The sequence below is a fragment of the Pelodiscus sinensis genome, chromosome 2, assembly GCF_052426305.1.
Source record: "Pelodiscus sinensis isolate ZL-2025 chromosome 2, ASM5242630v1, whole genome shotgun sequence".
Lineage (NCBI taxonomy): Eukaryota > Metazoa > Chordata > Testudines > Trionychidae > Pelodiscus > Pelodiscus sinensis.
This window is the reverse complement of record NC_143053.1, coordinates 213939939-213965942: the sequence shown is the minus strand read 5'-3', so window position 1 is coordinate 213965942 and position 26004 is coordinate 213939939. Positions and strand designations below refer to the sequence as shown.

The window sequence follows — 26004 nt, the reverse complement described above, 5'->3', positions numbered from 1 at the left end:
TCCTATCTGTTTTATACTTGGATTACAAGGCCTTTGTAGTCCTAGTCCATAGGTTTTTATGTTTACTCAAGAAACACTTCACACCGTGAGAGTTGCATCACTATTCTTTATTCACAACTGATCCATTACCTAAAAAACTCCCAAAACTATATTAGAGGCAAGGTGGGTGAGGTAATATCTTTTATTGGACCAGCTTCTAATTGTGAGAGATGAGCTTTGAAGCTTACACAGAGCTGTTCTTCAGATCTGCGTAATGCACTCAGAGTGGCAGAGTTAAATGTAGGCTAAAACACATTCCTACTTGAAGTAGGAATAAGAGATCCTCCGGAAAAGGGCTTTTTCCCGGAGGATCGGGGCCAGTGTAGACGCTCTCTTCCGGCTTTTCTACAAGCCAGAAAAAAGCGGCAGACATTTTTATTTAAATGCCGCGGGGGATATTTAAATCCCCCGCGGATTTCCCTATTACGACCTGGAAAATTAGCATGCCCCTTTCGGAAAAGGGGCCAGTGTAGACGTAGCTACAGTGTGTAGATTAGATCATAAGGAAAACTTTTAAAACCTGTGATTGTGTAAACAATGCACAAATTAGAGAGTTACCTTGTCAATGCAAGTGCCTGTACAGTTCCAGTGCTGATTAAAAAGCAAGCACTGTATTGTTTCACTAAATTTAGTCCTTCCTACCCAGCTTGCTCAAATAACATAAGTAGTGCTGACAGAGCTAGATATTTTTACACAGAAATAACATAGTTATTGGATATTTGGGATGATGCTCTGCAAAGCAAAATTTACAACTTCTGACAAAATAGAAGCTGTACAACCCTCATAAACAAAGATATACCCTGAGCAGACCCACTGCAATAATGAAGTGAAAGTCAGTTTACAAAAAAAATCACTAAGTTAAAACATTATGTACAGTAAAAGACTAACATTAGAAACCTGAGCCCCCAAACAAATTCAACAGCTAAAAAAGTCTAGAGCGAAGTAGTTATACAAAAAAGTCCCCCCTGTGGAGTGTGGATATGGTAGGCATGTTGACTGAAAACATTCAAAACACAGTGCAATAAATTGGAATATAAAAGATTTGGTATTGAAGACTCACTTCAGATTAGGAAGTTGCCCTATCATTTAATATAGGCTTCAAGATAATACTTCCATCTACAAGTACAGGTTGAACCTCTAGTCTGGTACCCTTGGGATTAGACTGGTGCAGAACCATGGGAGATCAATATTGTAGTGAATAAATGGGACAATGCTTGCAATGTTGCTGAATGTATGACTATACTGATATACCCTATAAAAGCATATATCTAGCCAAGACTCACCAACTCTCTTTATAACAAAGATACACAATTTTATTGTATTGGCACAAGGAAATAAGTAGCATAAAAACCATGCTTACATTTAGAAGCATTACCAACACTTCCACTACTTGCTGGCCTCTTAGAAGATATTAGGGGTAAATTAGATCTAAAAAGCACTGAATAGAGCCATCTGTAAACAAACTTTATGGGACAGTGGGGAACTTGACCACATCCATAATAAGTGGGCATCCAGCTAACTAAAATTATGCCAGACCTCAGAGAGACAGATTAGAAAGGTTCAACCTGTATTAACATTGTTCAATGGCCTAGAAGCATGCATAAGAATAAAGGCACTGTCCCTCTCCTGGAGGAGATGTGGTTATACATTACAAAAACACTGAAGAGCATGAGAGCACAGATCGTGCTCAGGCATTAATAAGCCTAGAGAAAACCAAAATTTATGTTTATTTGGCCTGAGAGATTATGTTGAGGTGCACTTCATGACCTTCTCTAGCATATAAAGACCTAAAAGCTATTGAAGCACTGTGTGACAGTGAAGGTGACCTATTACATCCTTATATTTAAGATATACTTGATTCGGTAAGACGGAAATTTCTGTCAGCCCATTTTATAATTTGTTTAGGCTATCCAATCATCTTTGGCAATTCCAGATCACACGTGGATAAACTAAGTTTACCAACTTATGCATTGTATTAAGTTTTAGCTACTGGGCAGAATTACTTAAGTAGTTTCAGTGATAAGTTTTTCAACACACTATGAAAAAGAATGAAAAACATTTGTAAGAACCTAAAGGTTCTCTCAAGGTCAACAAGAGTCTTGGGAGGGAATCTGGGTGGGAAAGGGGGTCTGGGTGCAGCCTCTGGGCTGGGGCAGTGCTATAGCCTCTAGGAGTGGGGCACTGAGGGGAAGAGGGTGTGGGGTGCAGTGCTTTCCTGGAGCAACTGGGGAGGGCTGGGGGACTCTGCATGCTGCTTCTGCCTGTAGGCACAGCCCCCACAACTTTCCACTTGCCACAGGGCTGCTTGGGGCAGGGACAGTATGCAGACACACATGCTGCAGGGCAGCAGAAAAATGCTCGGCCCTGCTGAGTTGGCGGGGGCCCCAGACTGTTTTATAGCATCCAGTGTCAGCAAGCAGGCCAGGGGACACATGAAAGAATAGCATGTAGGGGCAGCAGGCAGGGCCATGGCAAAGACCCAGTCCTAAAAGCTTTGGCGGAGCATAGCCCCGAGCCAGGAATATTCCTGGTGCCTGAGAGCATCATGGGCCCATATAACTTGCTGCTTATATCAAGCAGCAAAGCTCTGGAACAGCTTATACAGTGACGGCACACACCCCCATTGCCGACCATAGTGCCCTGGGCAGTTGTCCGCCTTGTAGGCCAGTCCTGGGACTCTGGACTATGAGCTCCAGATCTGCAGCATGATCTTTTCTTCTTCTAAACAGACTGACCGTCCTCCTGTTCCAGGACCTATAGAGTAATGCCCATAAGTAATGTTCCTGATTGACGAAACAGGCAGATTCCTTTCTAAACACTGACATTTTTTCATACTGTTGCACTTTGCCTCACTGAGTGGTTTGGTTTACTTGGGATGCACCAGTCATCTGCCTCTGTTGCTGTTTGATAACGCTTGAAGGCAGACTTGTTGAACACAGGGAGCTTTTCTATTGATTCAGTTGAAAGAGCCTAAAAACAAAAAACAAAAATATCCTCAAAAGACAAGAATTACTTATTCAATTATCTCTTTCAAGTCACTTTTCCAGAACAGTAAGAGTTCTAATAGATCATTTAAAAATCATAAAGCAATATACACATAACAGTAAGTTTTAAAGACCTGAACCACTGACATTCATTAAATAACTAATCTAAGTATTGATTAATAGTTCCACATTATTCTTTTGCATCTGCAATAGACCATAGTAGTATGTGGTCTTGTGCTTATGTTTGCCATGGAGAGTTTGGACAGGAGAAAGATGTCCTCTAATGTCAAGAGATGTTGCCAACAGATTTTACAGGCTAAGACCAGTGTTCTCTGTAAGCTGTGCGCTTGGGTGGCCATGCAGAAGAGATTCAAATCCACCCAACTGATTAGCAGAGCACACACAGCTTGGTTTTTTGTTTCTACTCATGGTGTACATATACATGCTTCAGTGCACATTTTTAAAAAAAGTGTTTCTGTACATGGATGGAAAAGATTAGAGGGAACATTGGCAATGACCCCTGTCTGTTCTACATGATAGGATTTCTTTGGGGCAATTAAAAAAAATGAAGATAACCCTGGATTTAGCAGGATAGCTTTCTCACAGGGACCAAAGATACATCTCACCCCATTTTATAGATACAGCACTATTCTATGAAGAACAGACAGGTTGGGATGATATTAATAGAAAGTTACTATAATATGGGACACTTTATATACACACCATTTCATAGGTTGTACTTAGATACTTAAATATATTTAAGTTTTGTAATGCAGTCAGTGCAAAGTACCTCTCAGAAGTAGATGCAGACTAACAAAAACCATTTCTTTTCAGTTACCTGCAGAAACTTAGTATATACCTGCAGAAATTCGGTGAAAGACTGGACTCTTATCTAATGTAGTATCAGAGGGGTAGCCATGTTAGTCTGAATCTGCAAAAGCGGCAAGGAGTCTTGTGGCACCTTATAGACTAACCGAAGTGTTGGAGCATAAGCTTTCGTGGGAAAAGACCCACTTCGTCAGATGCACGTCCGATGACGTGCATCTGACGAGGTGGGTCTTTGCCCATGAAAGTTTATGCTCCAACACTTCGGTTAGTCTATAAGGTGCCACAGGACTCCTCGCCGCTTTTATCTAATGAAGAATCTGCCATAATTTAAGTCTTTAAATTTACTGAGAATTCAGCACGTATACATTAGCTGCTGAATAAAAAAAAAGTTATTGGTAACAGCTATTTATATTTCCTTTAAGACTCGATGTCTCACTGAGGACTCAGATCTGCTGCTTGAATGTTTGTACCTTTGGTGCTTCAATTCTAGCAAGCACCCCGATTCATACAAAATGAATTTGTGTGTGTACGTGGGGGGAAGGAGGGGGGGCAAATACTAATGTAAGTTGGACCGGTTGAAGACTAATGCAATTTCTATTTACCCTACAAATTTACCCTTAGTTCTGACAGTCCAGCTGAGTAATTTCTAGCTCAACAGGAACACAGGATCTATAGCTGAAGTTAGGCCTGCAGTCACTTTTGTGAAGAACCACACTTCAGTGTCAATTAAGTTTACCTATCAGTAATCAGCAATTTTAACAAAAATACATACCTTCAGATAGATAATGGCATCTGTTCCATAACCTGGTACAGAATATAGATTCAAATCTCCTTGAAAGTATTTAGCATATAGACGAGAAATTGGCAAGCCATATCCAAAACCAGCCTAGAAATAAAGTTAAGTACAACACATCAGCATTATACCTGTTTGAAGGGGACAGTTTTGATTCCTGAACATCTGTTACTGCAGAGGTTCTCCCTCACCACCCTCTGTCCTCAAAATTTTAACAAAGAAGCCTAATTTTAGAACACTGGAATGTTATGAAAAGAGTCAGTCTCATCCTCAATCATTAAATACATCAAAAGATCTTTCAGTTCAAGTCTTCAGTTGGGCCATGTCTACATTAGGAGATTTTCAGTTTACTAAATTTGACTTTTGGACTCCCGATTTAACAGATTCAAAGTTCCATGTCCTTACTATGGGGAAGCATCAAAATTAGTCTGAGGCAGGCTTCATTGATTTGGACATGCTACCTCAGACTCAGAGCCCCAGGAAGCACTCTATGGAGCTATGGGAGGCTTTCCGGACGCCAAGAAGTTCAAATTAGTGACACCGAAGCATCTATACTAACATTATTTTGGACTTACAAATTTGGAATTAGTTATTCCTCATGAAAAGCAGAAATAAAAAATTTGAATTCTGTGGTCCCTTATTCCAGAAGGAGGAGCTTGGTAGTGTGGACACACTGCTTACTAATTCAAAGTTGGAGGGTGTTATTTCAGACTAAGGGGTTAGTCTAGACCAGGCCCTGGAGAATTATATATTTTTACACCTCTCACGTCACATAGTGTACTTAAGTTTACCCAGCCCTGCTTTCTCTTTGTAACCAGATGTGGCAGAAGTAGAGAGCTGGAAAGATGGCAAATTACTTGTTTTTTAAGTTTGTCTCCTCAAAGGCCCCAATTTGGAACAAGGATATGCAGAGTGCAAGTGAGAGAAGAGAGCTGAGATGCAGAGGGGCTGGCTACATAGCTTCAGAAAAAAAGCAATGGCTCCTATTCTATTCTTCCTAGCAGCAAAAAGTTGCCTCACTCCCTGCTGACAAAACCCAGCAGCACATAAATTATAGGGTCAAGTGAGGATAGGGAGCAGAGATCACTGATCAGGTTGCAGCCCAGGTGGATAAAAATACATTTTAAAATGTCTTTAAAATTAAAATACTAAGTTTCTCATTGTAAGACTCTACAATTAAATTTCATCACAGACATGCTACCCCTACACTTACAATTTAAAAAATGAATTAATGGTTTTAGTCTAACTCATCAGCTCTTGCTTCTTGAAAGTTCTGGACTTTCAATTTGTAAGCAGATTAAAATCACATGTGAAAAGACAAAATGCAGGACGGACACTTTCGGCACATGATAGCATAGATTATATTTCTGGATGCGCAGGAATATGTGTTCTTGATCTTATAACTCACTTGGTTAGGTCCAATAATGGTATCAGCAGAATGAATATGTGGACAAAGCTGGCAACGGGGTTTGTTGCAAGGGAAGGTACCAGGGTTGGTATTAGTGTGGTATATGTGAAAAGACAGACATACTGACAATTTTTTTTGTATATGCTTATGTCGTAGTGGACCTTAATGAAGTATAACAGAGGAGTGACTTAAGACATGGTGTAAAGACATGTAAGTAGAGCAAGTACATAATGATCCAGTAATACTGAAGACAGGGTTGCATCTCTTTTAGAAACAATACATCAGGAAATGCCCACACAGAATATTTAAGAGTGACAGTGAAAGCTGTAGTAAACTGAAAAAAAGTTTACCTGTCACATGTGCAGTTTTATCATAGACAATACTGCAAACATGGCAAAGATGAGAAAATACTATTAAGGAGCAGCCTTCAGTTTCTTATAAACATACAGCTGCAGTGCCAATTTTTAATAAAATACTTCCTTAACCTGTGATAGGACATCTGCCTCGCACTGGTCCTTTAAGGATTAAAACCCAGCTATGGGAGAGGACTGGAGGGATGGAGCCAGCAGCTGTGGCAGGAATTTGCCAATTAGAACCCAGCTGAAGGCAGTATAAATAAAGGCTCCTGGTGGGGTAGAGACAGAGACTGACTTATGCTTTAGCTGGGAAGCAGGACAGACTTAGCTGCCAGGGAAGGCAGAGACATCCTGACTTGAAGCAGGGCTGGGGAAAGGCAGGGATAGCTCTGGCCAGGCAAGCCCCCAGTCTGTAGGGCCTGAGACTACAAGAGCTGCAGGGAGACAGCCAGAGATAGGAAAAGGCAGCAGGTCTGCATCCCCTTTCCAAATGATGAGTGGCCATTTCAGATTGTAGTTTGCCCCTGTGGCAGGAGCTAGATGAAGACTGGCAGTAGGTCACTGAGGCAAGGTAGGCATAGGGGGTTGGGGTTCTCAAAGGGGGAAGACCCAGAGAGTGGGGACACTGCAGTAGGGCAGTACTCAAAAGAGAAGGATGCTACACTGTCTGGCAGGAACATGGGTCCTAACCCTAGGTGGTTGATGACAATAGGCTAACAGTGGGTGAAACACCAGCTGAAAGGGGGTGCTTGAGAATAGAAAAGCTAATTCCCAGACTGTCCAGCAAGAGGTACCTATGGTAGTGAGTACTTGTCCTGTTACACAACCATTTTGCGTCAGTTTCATGGAAGAAAGGAGGATCCAAATTAATTCTCCCTCAAAATGTTCAATGGAATTCTGTTGATTGTTTTGAACTGTTTATGAAGAAAACTGTAAACAGATGGAAGTATCTCATCCAAAATATCTAAAAATTAGATTGAAGAATGTAGAGGATATACTCTATATATTGAAACTTATTATCCATAGCCTTAAAACAGACTTCAGAGAAATTGCTGTTGCATTGCCAATGCTGACATTTGGAAGGCACCTAGAGACACTGAAGAATTATACCTCACCAGAAAGTTAAACTGCATGGAATAAAGAAGCGGATGTATCAAACACTAACACACTTCATTTTCTTGAAAATTTCTTTTAAAGATGTATTTTATAAAGGTAGATGCCTAACTTCTGAAGATGCTGCTGCTATGCCATGGGCATTAAAAAAAAAACCCATACAACACCAATCCTCAGTTATGCCAGTCATAATAAATTTCATGGCTAGAGGAAAACCATACAATTAGTACATGTTTATGAATGATGTTTTGAACAAAATTACTCCCTCTGAATTGGTGGGAATCATTAGCCAGGCACCTTAATACAGAGTTTGAGTTGCTAAGCCAACTTTTCACAGCAGTGGCTTCCTCTGGCACAGAGAGAGTATTTTCATCCTTTAGTATTATTAACACAAATAAGAAATAGATTGCAAGTTGAAAAAAAAATTTGTTTTAGACTATGAATGAAAAACAGTGGAAGATAATAGCTAGATGTAGAAGTTAAGGATATTATACATTCAGGCTGTGTCTAGACTGGCCAGTTTTTCCAGAAAATCAGCCACTTTTCTGGAAAAACTTGACAGCTGTCTACAGTGACCGCTTGAATTTCTGCAAAAGCACTGACTTCCTACTGTAAGAAATCAGTGCTTCTTGTGAAAATACTATTCTGCTCCCATTTGGGCAAAAGTCCCTTTTGGGCAAAAGTCCCTTTTGTGCAAAACTTTTGCGCAAAAGGGCCAGTGTAGACAGCTGAGATTTTTTTTGCGCAAAAAAGCCCCGATCGCGAAAATGGCGATCGAGGCTTTTTTGCGCAAAAGCGCGTCTAGATTGGCCACGGACGCTTTTCCGCAACAAGTGCTTTTGCAGAAAAGCATCAGTGCCAATCTAGATGCTCTTTTCCGAAAATGCTTTTAACGGAAAACTTTTCCGTTAAAGCATTTCCAGAAAATCATGTCAGTCTAGACGTAGCCTCAGTGTTCTGAGGACTTATCTGTTAGAGTTAATAACATTTGAAAAAAATTGAAAGAGTTTAAGGACAATCATCATCTGGCAACTCAGGAGGACTGCTGCAATTGCAAAAGCTAAACTTAACCTTAAATGTTACATAAATAAGATTCAAGCGCTACTGAGTCTGTGAGATTTAGTTACCATTTCTAATGTGCTGCTGCTGCATCTGCAGCATGACACAGGTAATTTACTAGATGAATTTTTTCAGAACTTGATTTGACAAAGAATATTCTCTTCAATGTTGTAAAATGCTGTAGTAAGCTGTAAATTAATATGTTTTAGTGATAAAATTTGCACCACTGTTTAAGACATGTGAAGAAATTAGTGGGAAACTTGATTTAAATTTGATTTTTTTGGGGGGGAGGGGCGATTAAAAAAAAAGTCTACCCTAGCTACAGCTGTTCAGAAGAGAGAGATTCCAGCATACAGATGTCCAGAGGTTAAGAAAACCAGACAGTCATTAGAAATGCATCTCAGCTAGCACCAACCATTGCTGGGGGAATCTCACTTATTCTTCAAATATATAGCCCAATTTGGATTGTACATCTGAAGACAAACGTAGGACGGGCACACAAGCCATTGAGAGACTGCCCCCCTTAACACGCTTTGTCCATTTCTGCACTAAACATTCTTTGCTTTAAGATTTGTTTTTCTACAGGAAAGATTTTTTTTTTAAATGGAAAGGGTATGAGACATTAACAAGCTGCCTTAAGTGGAGATGGGAGAGATTTCAAGGTACAGCGAAGAAAGCCTTAGAATGCCACTGGTCCCATTACAATAAAGTGTATATTTTTTTATTGTGAAGTTCAATTTGCCTTAACTACCTTACAAGCAGTGTGACTGAGGAGATTTCAGGTACTTTACTGTCTTGCATGGAGTGTTTCTTTACAAGTTACAGTAGATTTCAGATCTTACCAAAGGTGCATTACGAGTGTCATCTAGCGCTGGTCTTGGTGCCGTAGAATACATGTAGCTAAACAGGAGATTGATTTTCCTCAACGGAACGCCACCTCCTCTGTCAGATATCTAATTAAAAATTTAGTCAATTGTAAGTTTAATAGAAATAGCAAGTCTGTAGTAGAAATAGCATAGCGCATTAGCAGCTGAAACCATCCACCAATAACCCATCAGTTATTCCTGATTAGATACACAAAAACTTATATTTCTGAAACAATCTGTGTCAGTTATCTTAAAGAGAAAACTCTTTACTAGACATTAACTTTGTCTTGGTTGAGTCAGCAAGCTGTTAGACTGAATGTTACAACAAATGGCAGAAGATTTCATTTATGGGTATAACAATACGTTGCACTCTGTTCAGAGATATGATGCTATGAATATGACATTAAAATATTATGCAAAGTGAATCATGTGAGATTGTAAAGGCCGATTTACTGAATTGGATTATCCTACTTGTGTATATGCAGGATTTTGGTATCTGAAGTTAGGATTACTGTAAACGTATTTGTAATAAATGCATAGATAACTAGGAACAAGTGGGTTGTGCCCACAAAAGCTCATGGTACTAGCTATTTTTTTTTAGTTAGTCTCTAAAGATATGTCTAGACTACAAAGCTCCGTCGACAGAGCCATGTAGATGAGGTTTCTAGACATAGGGAAATGAAGCGGCAATTTAAATAATCACCGCTTCATTTACATCAAAGTGGCTGCCATGCTGTGCCAGTCAGCTGTTCGGCGACACAGCGCGGTAGTCTGGACGCTCTGGGAAGCCCTTGTTGACCGCGGAGCATCCAGACTACTGTGCTGTGCTGCCAAACAGCTGATTGGCACAGCGTGGCAGCCATTTTAATGTAAATGAAGCGGTGATTATTTAAATTGCCGCTTCATTTCCCTTTTTCGAGTACACTAATCTACATGGCTCCATTGACGGAGCCATGTAGTTTAGACGTACCTTTAAGTACTGCAGGACCACTCATTTAAAAAAAAGCTTAAGACAATGTAATCAGTCTAGTTGACCGACTGAAAAGGACACTAGTATCTTCTAAGACCTATTATTCTTCCTAATCTCTCACAAGGGAACCTTTCTGAGGACATTATAGGCAACTTCTCTCCCATGATGCCATAGCCCTACATGTCTGAATCACTTGCTACTGCAGTCCATGAGAACACTAGTATTTTTCCACTGACTGATGGGGTGGGAATCAGACTGGAAGACAAAGGATTCCTGCCATATGCAAAAAACTATTTAAGGCAAGAAAGTGACATCAAGGTTCTCTTTCAGAATCCCTGCCCAAGAGAGCAGCTGTGAAAACCTAAGGAATGAAAGACTGGACTAGGAGAGAAGGACCAACCCCAGGCTAAAGCTGTCTGGCCTGCAAAAGGACTATCTGGAGTTTTAAGCTCTAGCGTTCAAGAATCTTCAAAATCTACATAGAACAGCTACATTTAGGATGAGAATTTGCTACTTATAACTAGTTAATTCAGTATATGGGGCTTAGATTGTGTGGCTGTGCTAGGTAACATGTTTTGATCTTTCCTGTCCCGTAGTCACTTTTTAAAAAATCATTAATGAACTTGTTTGTCTAAACCCAATGTGTAGGGAGACCATAACAGAGTGTTGTTGCAGGTCTTCCTCCACACTGAGGGAGGGGCAACTCTGAATTTATGCTGTATAGGTCTTTATGCAGTGCAAGACTGTACAATTTTGGGTTTATCTTCCAGAGGGTACTCTAGAGGCTACTCGAATACTGGGCAATTCCTTAGCTAAGCCTTCCCATGCAATGCTGATCACAGCAATTTAAGGTCATGTCTCCACTTGCTGTGCCGAAGATCAATCTTCTGGCATTTGATTTAGCAGGTCTAGTTAAATGAAATAGTTAAGTCCTGCTAAATTGAATGCTGACGGTGACTCCAGTACTCCTCACTAGGGACGTAAGGGATAGTCAGATACCTGACCAGCATATGCTTATCTGGTAGTTGATTAGTGACTCGACTAGTTGCTTCCCATCCCTCCCCCTAATCAGAGAGGCAACGGGGGGGAGAGGGGGAACGCAAAGAACAGGAGCTGGTGCTTCCATCGACTACTTGAAATTTAACATCCCTACCCTTCATAGTTGCAAGGAATAAGGTAAGCTGACAGGGGAGTTTGCCCCTCTCGGCTTCTCTCTGAAGACTGCACCAAATTCAGCTCAAAGTAAGATGACTTCAGTTATGTTGCATACCTTAATCTAATTTTCCAGGTCTAATGTAGACCTGGCTTAAGTTCTGCAGGAGGGTGTGTGCTGTCAAAAGTGAGGGTATGTCTACACTACAGTGCTAATTCGAACTAACTTAGTTCGAATTAGTTAATTCGAACTAAGCTAATTCGAACTAACGCATCCAGACTAAAAAACTAGTTCGAATTAGCGTTTTGCTAATTCGAACTAGCATGTCCACCTTAAGGGGACCCTGAACCGGGGTTAAGGATGGCCGGAAGCAGTGCCGGCAGGGCATCAGATGAGGACTTAAGAGCATGGAGCTGCTGTCTCAGGCTAGCCGAGGGCTCTGCTTAAAGGGACCTGACCCCCACCCCGGACAGACAGTTCTCAGGGGTGCCCCACTTGCAAAGCAGTCCTGTCTTAGAGTGCCCTGAGTGCCCACACTGGGCACATCACAGCACTCGGCCATCAGACCAGCTGCACTTGCCGCAGGCTGCCATCTGGGGAGAGGGAGCAATTGGGGGGCTGCAGGAGAGCTTCCACCCCCAGAAGCCCACAGAGCCAGCCCAGTCCTCCCCATCGGGGGCTCGTACCCCATTCCTCCCTCACCTCCTTCCACTTACCCTTCCCTAGCCCCCCTTCCTGATGTACAAAATAAAGTAAACGTGTGGTCAAAAATGGAATCTGTCTTTATTGAACAAAACTGGGGGAGACTGGGAAAAGGAGGTGGGAGAGGGGAAGAGAGAGGGTAGGAGAGGGGAGGGCAACTAAAATGATCAGAGGTTTGGAACAGGTCCCATATGAAGAGAGGCTAAAGAGACTGGGACTTTTCAGCTTAGAAAAGAGGAGATGGAGGGGGGACAGGATAGAGGTCTATAAAAGCATGAGTGGGATGGAGAGGGTGCATACAGAAAAGTTCTTCATTAGTTCCCATAATAGAAGGGCTAGAGAACACCAAAGGAAAGGAATGGGTAGCAGGCTTCAAACTAGTAAGAGAAAGTTGTTCTTCACAAAGCAAAGAGTCAACCCGTGGAACTCCTTGCTGCAGGAGGCTGTGAAGGCTACAACTAGAACAGAGTTTAAAGAGAAGTGAGATAAAGTCATGGAGGTTGGGTCCATGGAGTGCTATTAGCCAGGGGGTAGGAGTGGTGTCCCTGCCCAAAGTTTGTGGAAGGCTGGAGAGGGATAGCACGAGACAAATGGCTTGGTCACGGTCTTTGGTCCATCCCCTCCAGGGTCCCTAGGGTTGGCCGCTGCCGGCAGACAGGCTACTGGACTAGATGGACCTTTGGTCCGACCCAATACGGCCATTGAAGCTCAGGGTCTCAGTGGACCACCTTGATTTTCATGCACACCTACTCCTGGGTGGCCAGGCTGGCAGCTCTCCTGCCCTAGATGGCCACTTTCCTGTGCCTAGTGCGGAGGTCGTGGACGAGGTCCACGATATCCGCACTAGTCCAGGCGGGTGCCTGCCTCTTGCGGTCACGGGCAAGCTCGCGGGAGCCGCCAGCCCGGTCCCGGGAAGAGGGAGAGGGCTGGGGGGGCATCGGGTGGCTGGCTCGAGCCGTGCCAGGTGCAGGGTCTGCTGGCTGGGTGCTGGCAGGCTTGCACCTGGCACGGGCACCGTAGCCAGCCCGTGCCCCTTTAAGGGGTCCGGGTCCGGGAGGGGGGCAATAGAGTTTCCCTGGTGTTGAACAGAGTGGCCACCAGGGAAAGCTGGAGAGGGCTAGCCTCCCACTAGTTCGAATTAAGGGGCTACACACCCCTTAATTCGAACTAGTAAGTTCGAACTAGGCTTAGTCCTTGTAGAATGAGGTTTACCTAGTTCAAACTAAGCGCTCCGCTAGTTCTAATTAAGTTCGAACTAGCGGAGCGCTAGTGTAGCGCCTATCAAAGTTAATTCGAACTAACGTCCGTTAGTTCAAATTAACTTTGTAGTGTAGACATATCCTGAGATACCTAGAGTGTTTGCACCTTGTCACAGCATTACAGAGTGAAAGGGAGCCCAGGCTCGTGGGTCAGGCAGGTTCAGCAGTAAGCCAGCCCCAGATGGCACCCTGAAGGGAGAAGAACTTATCATAATGGGCTACTGGAGTTGAGTAACAGATTACCTTAATTGTCAGGTCTTCGCTTCCTAGAACAACCGTCACTTTAACTGGAGAAAGGGAAGAACTGTTCTCCTGATGTTCAACTGTTGCCCTCATTGCATTCTATGGAAATTAAAGTCATCAGAAGATTTTGGTTCAGTTAACTATATAACACTATTGCAGCACCAGATAGTAGGTTCTTGTGTGGTTCCTTCCTCTTCAACTGCATATCAGGTCTTTATTAGAAAGACCTGACTGTACTTCTCCCCCACCCCCATCCCAACTGTCTCTGGGGAATGTTCTTAGTAATTTATTATAGTATAGACGGAAGGAAAAAATTGTATCTAGAAAGGATTCCAAAAGCAGACCTTTTATTTGGGACTGCATTATTGGAAAGGGCACATCAACATTATGTTGATGTAACATTAAATTGTACCTGCCCAACATGAAGATTAGAGGTTATGCAATTTGAAAAAAGAAAAGCTGTAGTCAGATTCCAACACAATAGCCATGCTTTATGGTCATTAAAAAGTTCTAACTGCTTTACTCTCAAACAAACTCTTGAATTCCACTAGCTCTTGGTCTTTCTCCCCCTCCCTCCCAAGAGCACACAGATGCTACATTCCCTACCAAACAAATATTGAGATTTAAATTTTTCGCTCACTAAGACTGAAATACGTTAGGTCATGGTCACAGAACTGGGCATTGGCATGCTCATAACAGAAACATGGGTTTACAAACCTTGAACAGCTCAAACAGCATGTGAAAGAGGTGGGAAGGAACATAAACAATGTGAATGGGTAGTCCCGGCATTTTTCCTATAGGGAGGAAAAGAAAACAAGTTTTCCCCCCATTAAGGCTTCTTTTCTGTTAGCTTGGCTTCCCAAACTATTTTAAACAAATGTCATGCTCTAGTATATAAAGTAGTGAGTGGAAGAGTATTTCCCCAAAAGCACATTATAACCCAATTTGTGCACAATGCATTAATTTTATGAACACCAGAATTATTCTCAAGTGATTGTTTGTATCATTCAATTTTTAGCATTCCTAATAGAGTGGGCAAGAACTAATGAAGGGTATTTCTACACTGCAAAGTTAATTTGAAACAACAGCCATTATTTTGAATTAACTTTAATAGCATCTATATGTGCAAACAGTTATTTTGAAATTAACTTGAAATAGCGGATTGCTTAATTCAAATTTGGTAAACCTCATTCTACGAGGAGTAATGCCAAATTCGAAATAGCTATTTTGAATTAAGTGCTCTATAGACACTTAATTCAAAATAGGGGGCCTCCAGCTCTTCCCAGGGAGCCCTGGTGGCCACTCTGAGCACAACCAGGAAAACTTACTCTCCTCTCCCCTAGCCCCAGAGCCATTAAAGGGGTAGACCCTGGCCACAGTGCCTCTGCCAGCTCTAAGCCTGCCAGCCCAGAGGCAGCAGTAGCCACCGGGTCCCAACCCAGTGGCCCCAGAACATGAGCCAGCAAACCACTGGCAGCCAGCCCTCCACCACTCGGGGTGGACGCTCTCTTGCAGGGCCCCCTGGATCCTGACAGCCCCCTGATGAACCCCCCGGCCTGCAACCTGCAGCAAGTGCAGCCGGGATGATGGCAACGACCCCATGAGATGCACCAGCGTGCCCAGGGGCAACTCTGGCTCCATGTGGCCAAGTGCTGTGGTGTCCCAAGGGCGGGCACTCCAAGGGTATGTCTACACTAGCCACCCTAGTTTGAACGAGATAGTTCTCAGGGTTCCCCGCTTGCTTGTCTGTCTGGGGTGGGGATAGGGTCCCTTTAAGCACAGAGCTCAGTTAGCCTCAGGCAGCAGCCCCACACACTAAGTCCTAACCTGATGCCCTGCTGGCACTGGTTCTGGCCAGCCTTAACTTCGGTTCGGGGTCCACTCAGTATGAACGTGCTATTTCAAAATAGCAAAACGCTATTCAAAATAGTTTGTGTGCAGATGCGTTAATTCGAATTAGCTTAATTCAAATTAACTATTTCGAATTAACTTAATTCGAATTAACGTGATCGTGTAGACATATCCTAACTGTACAGAATCAGACATATGCAGAGTATGTGGATTAGAACGCAGCAGTTACTGGAGTCTAGTGCTGCATCCAGTTTGTGTGTGAAGAAGTTTATTTCTTGCCATCATATGACAGTGCTTGCTGATTTTTTTTTAACATAAATACAGCCGCTCTCCGAGTTACGAATGAGTTACGGACCAAACACGCTGTTCGTAAGCGCGTGTCGCGTTCGTAACTTGGGGACCGCTTTTACGACCGCTCCATGGGAGCTTTGGTCGCAAGTGCGAATGGTTGTAACTCGACCGTTCGCAATTCGGGGGGCGGCTGTATATAAACAGATCAATTTGTCCTCTGCAGCATTTATGAGAACCACACCTCAAAAAGTTCATATTTGAGAGTCAGAAAGTTATACCAATGTACTACCTTCTGGAAGCAAAATGCAGAGAAGGCTTGGATTGCAACTACTTAAGGTGAAAAAACAAAATTTGAGATGCTTAAAGAAGTGGAAGGAGAAAACATGAGATTAGCTGACTGGTAAACCAGATTCAGAGCCATGTATAGACTACTCTGACAAAAGCACTAAGGAGAGGCTGAATGAAAGGATCTACTTCCTAGAAGAGTCAGTTTGGCTATCGATAAGAATTATTAGTCTGCAAATAAGACATTAAGCCATTATCTTACCATTCACTTGAATAAGCCTTAATTCTGGAGAATCTAAGTAATACTGGTCACAGAGTCGCCGGGAACTTTCAAAAGCATCTGCAATATTTTTTTAATTTTATAAAAATAAGAGTATGCAGTAGTAAAATGAAGTGTTATAATACAAGCAATTTAATCTCTTTGGCAACATCTCTTCATATGACATTCACGTATTATTGCAAGATGTAAACATGCAGGTTTTTAACATGAAATATTTATAAACTATTACTATGAATTGTGATGAACAGCGTTAAGATTAATATGCAAATTTACGCTGCAGAACCTAAATGCTAATTTGAGAGTTTTGTAGAACAAAAAGAATGAAAAATAGAAGTTTTTCCACCACACACAGCTAATATTGATTTGCCGTGGACTACTCACACCTCCCATCTGATTTAGCATTCATTAATACTAGATCAATAATGTCCTAAATTATTTCTGGATAAATTTCTCTTCTTCTATCTTGCATCCTCCTTAAAAGTCAGGAGATCAGCTACTCTACAATGGTCGGGCACTTAGAGGTTGTTTTCAGCACCCCACAAAAGGACATCTTTTATCTGCATGTCAAGCTACTGGCAGCCAGTCAGTACTAAGCAGGAGGACAGACTAGAGACCTTACAGGATTTAAGAATGTACATACCATTCACCACTCCCACCACATCACAGCATGGATCAATGCTCCCAATGTGCCGTGGGTGACCCGAGTTGGTATTGTCATCAAAAAGAAGTGCTGTTAAGATTAAATAAAAATGCTGATTTATTTCAGGTAAGCAACAAAACTTGAGTCAGTTCACTTTCTCACACACACACTGATTAGGAAAATATTCCTTTTATATTTTGCAATTAATAATTTCAGATACTGGAGATTTTTTCCAATCCAATGGGAAAAAGTATTATAGATTTGAAGAGTCAAGCACAGGGGTTGGGCGCAGAGAGAAACACTGTTCACTGGAAAGACATAAACAATGCTAATTTTTTACTAGTAGACCAACATCTAAAGTCTATTCATAGGTGAGGATGGTATCACTACATTCCACACAACCTCCTTTTCATTAGTTTAGAGTTAACACTGAAGTTTCAAATTAAGGTAGTTTTCATAGATATTCTTCTAACTCATATATACACTTAAAAGCACTAAACACTAGTGATACAAAGTCACCTGTAATACAGGCAGTCCCTGAGTTACGCGGATCCGACTTATGTCGGATCCGCAGTTACGAACTGGGCTTTTCTCGCCCCGGAGGACGGGAGCGGCGGGACGCCCAAATGCGCCGTGGTCCCGCTGCCCGCGTCCTCCGGGGCGAGAAAAGCTGCTCCGCGTCTCCCTGGTCTGCTGGGGGGCTCCCCCCACAGCAGACCAGGGAGACGGGGAGCAAAGCCATGGAGGACCCGGGCGGCGGGACCGCGGCGCTTCTTGGTCCCGCCGCCTGCGTCTCCCTGGTCTGCTGCGGGGGAGGGGGGGCGCACAGCAATTCCCCTCTCCCCCCCCCCCAGCAGACCAGGCTTTTCTCCGGACGCCTGTGGTAGAGCAGCTGGGGCGCTGACGGTTGGTCCCGCAGTGCCGCTCTCGGCACTACTGGACCAACCCAGCAGCACCCCAGCTGCTCTGCCCCAGGCGTCCTCAAGTCAGCCGCTGCTGAAACTGACCAGCAGCTGACTACAGGAAGCCCGAGGCAGAGTTGCTCTGCCCAGGGCTTCCTGGAATCAGCCGCTGATCAGTTTCAGCAGCAGCTGACTTGGGGACGCCTGGGGTTCTTAAGTTGAATCTGTATGTAAGTCGGAACCGGCGTCCAGATTCAGCCTGTTGAAACTGATCAGTGGCTGATTCCAGGAAACCCGGGGCAGAGCAACTCTGCCTCGGGCTTCCTGTAGTCAGCCGCTGGTCAGTTTCAGCAGCGGCTGAATCTGGACTCCAGTTCCTACTTACATACAGATTCAACTTAAGAACAAACCTACAGTCTCTATCTTGTACGTAACCCGGGGACTGCCTGTACTCCTCTAACAGAGATAAAAATGTACTTGACTATGTTCCACAATACTTAAAATGATTTTTTCAAGGAAAAAGACTTACTGTGTTGGTTTATTAGCATCCGGATGGATATACGATTCATGTAAAATCTATCTAAGAAATATTGAATATTTTGATTGGTGACTGGGTCCACACTAGAGGAATCTTGGTATTCAATTACTCCTTGCGCCATTGTAGGAACAACATCGTGGTGTCTATTTCGGACTGTAACAAGAGTATCTATAAAGCTAAATAATCACAAGACAAGTTCAGATAAATATTTAAGATGGAACAATGGCACGTGTCAAATTCTCTATAGCAGGATGTTAAGTTATGGCACAAAGAAACCCTAATTTAGTGAAAGTGTCTTATTTTAGATACAATTGCATGCGTGTGTGTGTCTTAAGGCCTCATAGAATAATTTTCAAATGAAGGACGTCATCGCTATCTTACATAGAAGAGCTTACCCTTTAAAAATATAGGGCTTGATTCACCAGTGCATTATTTCTGTTTTACATCAGAATAATTGAATGGTAAATTGGCTTCATAAGATGTCTGCACCTTTCTGATGATTTACACTTCGAAGGCCTTGTTACAGATGAAGTGCTAGAGCAGCAGTTGTGCCACCGCAGTGCTTCAGTGCAGATGATACTTAAACCAATAGGAGAGTGTCTCCCACAGTGCATATAATCCACCTTCCCAAGAGGTGGTAGGTAGGTTGACAGAAGAATTCTTCTACTGACAAAGTGCTGCCTACATGAAGTGTATATCTGGAAAAATCTGTTGCCAGAGAGGCACAATGTACCAATGTAGTATATCAATGTACAATTCAGAGTGTAAGTCAGGCCCAAGTCATTCTCTTCCCCTGGACCAGAAAAACTTCTGGCTAAAGTAGAATAGCAAGAATTTGCCGGACTTTGCCAAAAGCACATAATGGGACACTCTCTCCCCACACCTGTCCTTAAGTTTTCCCATGTCTAGTCACTTCCTGGGTCTTACTCAGATATACAATATTTTCTTTTTTTTTTTGGGGGGGGGGGGGGGGGGCTTTTGACCCATAGGTAAAATGAAAGAATACACTGGAATATTAGTAGTGTCTAGCTCAAGTTGTTCATAAAAACCTGAGTTAAACAAAAAACCAGAACCAATGCTCCAACCTATAATAGAACTTTAACTTGAATGGGATAACCCAGAGTATTTTTGTTTAATTATTATTTTCCCCTTCTCATGCCAGTTAACATATTATTAGACTTGTTGCCCCTTAAAACAAGATCTGTTGACATAGCAACATTTACCAGCTTTATTGCATTGTCTTGGTCAGTTTCAACAGGTCACATTACAAAACTACGGGAAGTCAATGCAGTTGCAACTAGGGATGTAAGCAATTAATCAAATAGCAGCAAGAGGGAGAGGCTCACGCTGCCCCCAGGAGCTAACCCCACTGCAGCGCTGCACTTTAAATGTAGTAAGAGTCTGCAAGGCTCTTAATATGTTTAATGTGCAGAGCTGCAGTGGGATTCCCCCCCCCCCCCCCCGTTATCGACTAATTGATTAGTCAATGGAAATTTCATCAACTAGTCGATTAGTTAATTAACTGATATTTAATATCCCTAGTTGCAACAGTTAGCAGGTCTTTTAACCCAGTATAATCAGTCATTGTAAGATGAATGCATTATGGAAAAATGGGAAGGTAGATGAAAAGTGACTTGCTTACTCAGATAAAACCCTGTGGTCCTCTGAGTTTTTCTGAAGGAAATCAACAAGGTCCATTAGACTCTGAATGTACCTATGAAAAGAATGTAAAAAAACAAAACAAGACCACACAAACACAAAACAAAAAGGCTGGTTATTTAACTGTCTGTTAAACAATACTGTAGTAGCAGAAAAAGTTCCCACCCAAATTAGGATTTAATAAGTTAATAAATTGCCCAAGCTCTATGATCCCACTCAAAATCAACTTGTGTAGTTCCATGTGAAAGACTTTCTCCTCTTCCTCTGACATCAGCCAGCCCTCCAAACGCTACATAAAATTGGAAAGCAAAGTAGTGTTTGTGCTGGCCCATCCACTGCCTACAATAATAGAGATTATGATGGCTGAATTCCACTGGTGACAAAAAGTAGAATTTAATAGCTGCAATTGAAACTCTGGTAATGATTTAGTTGATGTGAGAACCAGAATAGAATACATTTCACTTTCCTAGGGTGCATCTACACAGCCGCACTAGCTCGAAATAAGCTACACAATTTGAGTTACGCATTATTTCAAGATTGTAGATAGCACCAGATTTCGAAAGAGACTGCAATTCTGACAAATCCCTTAATCCATGTGGAATGAGGTTTACCGGGACGTCAGAATAGAAGCCTATTATTCGGCAGCATTTTGAAATAATGGGTAGGCTGTGAAGATATGGAAAATGCTGTTTCGAGATTTAATTTTGTTGTGTGACGTAAGTGTTCACATGCTATTTTTCTAGACTTCTTATTCAGTGTTGTAAAAGCATGTTATAGCTGCTTATAATTCTGTTAACTGGAATGGGCCAGCACTTCTCAGGATGTTTAAGGGATCATGAAGGTGCACAAATGGGTGAAGTCATATTTGAAGTCCCTTTCTACTTGCTTCCTTGCCCTCTGACCATATACTTTGCTATTGTCTTTTCTTATGCCAAGAATATCCAGTATCCTAGAGTTGTCACCTTTATCATAGTTTGTACTGATTACTGAACAGAATTCTTACTTACCATTTCTTTACCAGCTGTACTGATGGAGTGCTCAGTAACTGTTTAGGAAGCAGGTCAATTTCTCTTAGGATATTTGCTAGCCTCACAGGAAGTTCCTGACGTAGAAATGCGAAAGAGGTTCTTTCACATCCATTACTTGAACCTATGAAGTGAGAACAGTGAAGTATTATTTTTAAAAATGGATTTTAACATGCAAGTGCGAGCATGTTTCTTGCAGACTCCCTCAGATGCTAGGATTACATTATAGCAACTGCACAAGAGCAAACTACCGATGTAAGCGACTAATCCCTTGACTAGTCACTTCCCCCCCCCTCCCCCCACACTTTGCTGTCTCTATCAGAGGCAGCGGGGGAAGGAGGGGAACCAGGAGCCGGTGCTGGGAGGAGCTAGCTTGAAAGATGGTTCCCCCATCACTATCTTCATGGAGGGCAGGGAAGGCAGAGGGGTAGCAGGGACTGGGTGCAAGCCAAGAATCAGCTAATTCCAGGCTTGCACCCAGTCTCAGATGCTGCGCTTCTGCTTTTGAAATGTACTAAGAGCCTGCCAGCTCTTAATACATTTAAAAGGCTGGTGTACAGCAGGGGGACCCAGCACAAGCTGGGAATCAGAGGTCATGGCTTGCGCAGGGTCCCCAATGCTGCACTTCAGCCTTTTAAGTATAGTAAGAGCCTGCTGGGAGCCAGGAGCTAACCCCACTGTGGCTCCTCTGTTTATTAAATAATCAACTAGTTGATGGAAATTCCATCAATTAATTGATTAAACTAAATTTAACATCCCTAATGCAAACCACCTATAATATAGCCAGAATGCTATATTGACTATTTCTTCTATACATGTACCAAGATTTCTTTACTTTACATGTTCTGTATTGGGTATCACATAGAAATGCAAAGGCATTTGTGCATGTCAAGCTCAAGCAGAGGGGATTCCCTCCTCATCACCTACAAGAGCCAAAATCCTACATAAACAGAGCCTCTTAAGGATTGTCTGCCAACCTGTCCCACCCTTCCCTATAAAGCTCAAAGGATCAACTTTTCCCAGCTGCTAAAGCAGATAGTCAGGCCTGCAGCACAAAGTACTCCTTTAAAAAAAACACCCTATTTTTCTTGACAGATGCCCCACAGTTGGCGACATACAGAGAACTGAGCTCTGGCACTGCTTGCACAGCAGCAGTACTAACGCACAAGATGATTTTTGGCCTATTTTTAGATTCAGCTTCAATAGCTACAACGGGCGGATCTTTCCGCTCCAGGCAGACTTGCCAGCAGCGCGGGCCCCCGTTTCCAAGGACACCTTTCAGGGGAGTCGCGCTGGCGGGGCGCTGGGCAACGTCCAGCACCAATACACACAACACCACGCTCCTGAGCCGGCTGCAAACCTTGGGGCGCATGAAGGTAGCGGCCCCGGGGATCAGCTCCTCTGCCCACCAGCAGCCGCTTCGCTTCCAGGACACCGGGGCAGGGGCTTTCAGCAGCGACGTGGCGCGGCACGGGGAACGGGGGGGGGGGGGCTGAGACCCCCGAGGAAGGAGCCGACCCGGCGGCGGCAGCGGCTGGTTGCTAGGGCCCATCCCCGGTAGCTGCCCCCCGAGCTGCCCGCAGCCCAGCGCCCGCCGCGTACCGAAGTCCAGGAACTGTTTGATGGAGAGCGGAGACGGCGAGTAGCGGGAGAAACGCTCCACCTCGCGCGGCACCCGGCTGCCCACCCCGCCGCCCGCCGCCGCCAGGGGGCCGGCGCTGCGCAGGGCGACCCGCGCGGCCTTCATCGCCTCGACACGGGACTGGCTCGCGCCGGGGTAGCTCTCCGACTGCTGAAGCTGCCCCTCACTTGCCGCGCTATTTACCGCGCGGAGACCAGCCTCCCATGGGGCGGGGCGCCAGATAAGCCACGCCCCAACGGAGCCTTCCCTCGGCGAGGACTAGACAGGCTTGGGGTTCCCGCCAGTACCATTATCCGGTGGAGGGGGGGCACTTGTTCTGTTCTTCACCCCAAAGAGGAGCCCAACGGGTGCTGAGGACAGCGCGGAACAGGGTGGTGGTTGCCTGTGGGGTGGGAGAGGCGTGGTCTCTGCCTTGCCTAATTGCTGATCCCGTGTCCTTGTTTTTAAGGCAAATCGATGACACTCTCCCTCCCCTCCCGCGGAGTGAGCCCTTCCAAGGAGCCAGCTCTCGGTTCCCCTAATGGGCCACTCCGGCCGAGGTTGGCCTTCTAGAGCCAGCCAATCAGCGAGGCTGGTGCCACACCCCTATAGGGCCAGGCTCGGAGTAAACAGCTCGACTCCGCCCCCATTTCCGAGGGCGGGGCTGGGGCTGCTCTTCCTAGAATTCTGAGAACAAGGAGCAGGAACAAGGAGCAGGGGTGGGGCGGGGTCGTTGCCAGCTCCGGAGGGTGGAGTTATTAGAAACAATTGCTGCCCCTTGTGGCTGAGAAACAGAGTGTGGGTTGGGAAAAGTGACTCCTACAGACTCACCTGACTGATGGCAAAGACCCCAAATTATTAGTTCTTTAAAAACAGCAAGCAGTCCTGTGGCACCTTAGAGACTAACAAAAATATATGTATAGTATCATGAGCAGGCACTAAAATATATGTATAGTATCATGAGCCTTTCTAGTCACGCAACTACTAGCAGCTGCCTAATGCCGGTAGGAGTATCCATACTCTGAGGCTGCGTCTAAACTGGCATGATTTTGTGGAAATGCTTTTAACGGAAAAGTTTTTCAGATAAAAGTATTTCTGCAAAAGTGCGTCTAGATTGGCACAGATGCTTTTAAGCAAAAAGTGCTTTTGTGCAAAAGCATCCGTGGCCAGTCTAGACATGATTTTGCGCAAGAAAGCCCCGATCGCCATTTTAGCCATCGGGGCTTTTTTGCACAAAACAGTTCTTCCCTGTCTACACTGGCCCTCTTACACAAGTATTCTTGCGCAAGAGGGCTTTTTCCTGAGGGGGAAAGTATTTGCGCAAGAAGCACTGATTTTGTACATTACAAATTCAAGCGGCCAGTGTAGACAGCTGGCAAGTTTTTGCGCAAAAGCAACTGCTTTTGCACAAAATCTTGCCAGTCTAGATGCACCCTGAGTGTTTGCTTAGTAGGTCTGAATGGACACCATCAGATATCCTTTTCCACAGGAATTTCCAGTTGAAAACTGGCCATCTGGCTACACTGCTTCTGAAACATTACTGCAACCCTGCTCCAAGTAGATGTTCTGAAAGGAAGCTATAAGGCTTCCAACTGTTCAATCACAATTATGTTTTATTAGTTTCCTCATGGTATTCTTAGCTTTGCTTCAGTTTTGGTCTTTCACATATAATTGAAAATACCTTTACTCTCTACCACAAGTTCACAATACAGTAAAAAGTGCTTTCTGCTCTCCTTCATCAATTCCTGTCATAAAGTAGGATAGCCCCTTTCTACACAAACACCAAGAAGTACTGAATCCAAGTAGAAGGAATGGCCTTGTGCATAAAGCACAGGTTTGGGAGTCAGGAGAGTTCTATTTGTGACTCTCTCAAAGACTTCTTATAGAAATACAGGGAAATTAATTAAGCACCAGTGTTCCCTCTAAGATTTTCCAGTATGTGCAGAAGTGAATTTTGGCTTGTGCACCAATATTGAGGTCGTGTGCGCTGGTTTGGATATGTGCCATTGTGGCACTCTATTTATTAACACGCACATGTTTCTGGCCACCGGAGCATAAACCCCCTTCCTCCACTGCATGTTCCCAGCAGCCAGATCAGACCCCACCCCACCCCCCCAGCCATGTGGTATGTCTCATTCCTAGCCGCTAGAGCAGACCATCTCCCACCATGCGGCAGGTCCTGTTCTCATCCGCCACATCAGGCCCCACCCCCTGCCACGTGGCAACCCCTGCCACCAGAACAGGGCTCTGCCTCAGCCATGTGGCTGCAGCAGGTCTCGGCCCCCTGTCTAAGCAGCTCCCTCACCATGCTGTCTCAGCCGGCTCTACCCACTGGAGCAATCATCTGCCACGCGAGTTCTGCTGCGCAGCTCTCCAGAGGAGGTGGTCAGAGGAAGAATTATTGTGCGAGGCCATGCAGATGCACACCTTAGTAGGAACTATGTTAAGCACTGAGACAGTATTCCCATTTGTTGACCTCATAAGGGTAACAAGAGACTTAATTTCTGAATGTTTTTGAAGCACTTTGATATTCTCTAATAGAATGTAAAATGTGAGGAGAAAGTATCATCAATGAGGGACATATCTTTCTAGTCTCTTCTTTCTGTCTCAGGATGAAGTTAAAGTACTGGCATCGTACAATAGCAAGAACTTTGTGAGATTGCTAGGATACTCCACAGTTCAGCTAAATTAAGTTTAGTAGGCAAAAGGTTGCACAGAGCTACATAGACTTTCCATTGCTGCATTTTAATGAAGTTTAGTAGAGGAAAGGTCATCCATAACTGCAAAACATATTGCACATCCTTCTCACTTCTCATATTTCACAGAAGTCAGACTACAGTAGCTGGATCATTTTACTGCTGCATGAATACATGAGACTGCAAGCCAGATGGAAAAAATCTGTCTAGTGCTATAATAATCCTTCAGTAATTTAGATGCCAAATGTCCAGTCATAAACAGGAGACTCCCTTTCTTTTGCTTCTCTGCCCCCAGTATTCTGATCTAATGTTTTGGGTCTCCTGTTTTAACTCTTTTAAAAAAAATCACATTTAAAAAAGATGAAAAGGATGGACAATGAAATACTGCATTTAAAATGTGTCTACTAGCCAGGCAGTAGCTAAGCAATAAATGTCTCAAGGTG

At 43.7% G+C, this 26004-nt stretch overlaps 1 protein-coding gene across 1 annotated transcript; it reads right to left on the bottom strand.

The window, feature by feature from the left end:
• Nucleotides 1-86: 86 nt before the first annotated feature.
• PDK4 (pyruvate dehydrogenase kinase 4) lies at nt 87-23054 on the bottom strand. Its single transcript, XM_075922337.2, has 11 exons — nt 22847-23054; nt 21227-21368; nt 20203-20274; nt 18552-18736; nt 17121-17210; nt 16463-16540; nt 14491-14567; nt 13774-13872; nt 9423-9533; nt 4624-4737; nt 87-3009 (listed from the first exon to the last, which is right to left on the bottom strand). The coding sequence occupies exons 1-11, from the start codon at nt 22989-22991 to the stop codon at nt 2869-2871; spliced, it is 1254 nt and encodes a 417-aa protein (XP_075778452.2). The 5' UTR covers nt 22992-23054; the 3' UTR covers nt 87-2868.
• Between the last annotated feature and the right edge of the window lie 2950 nt (nt 23055-26004).

What these genes read in the sequence shown, in the direction of transcription:
- PDK4 (XM_075922337.2), bottom strand. Translation starts at nt 22,991, where the DNA reads ATGAAGGCCGCGCGGGTCGCCCTGCGCAGCGCCGGCCCCCTGGCGGCG. An exon ending in TGTGGTGGGAGTGGTGAATG is followed by an intron (nt 16,541 to 17,120) that starts GTATGTACATTC and finishes AAAATATTGCAG; the next exon opens with ATGCTTTTGAAAGTTCCCGG. An exon ending in TGCTGTTTGAGCTGTTCAAG is followed by an intron (nt 13,873 to 14,490) that starts GTTTGTAAACCC and finishes TAATTTCCATAG; the next exon opens with AATGCAATGAGGGCAACAGT.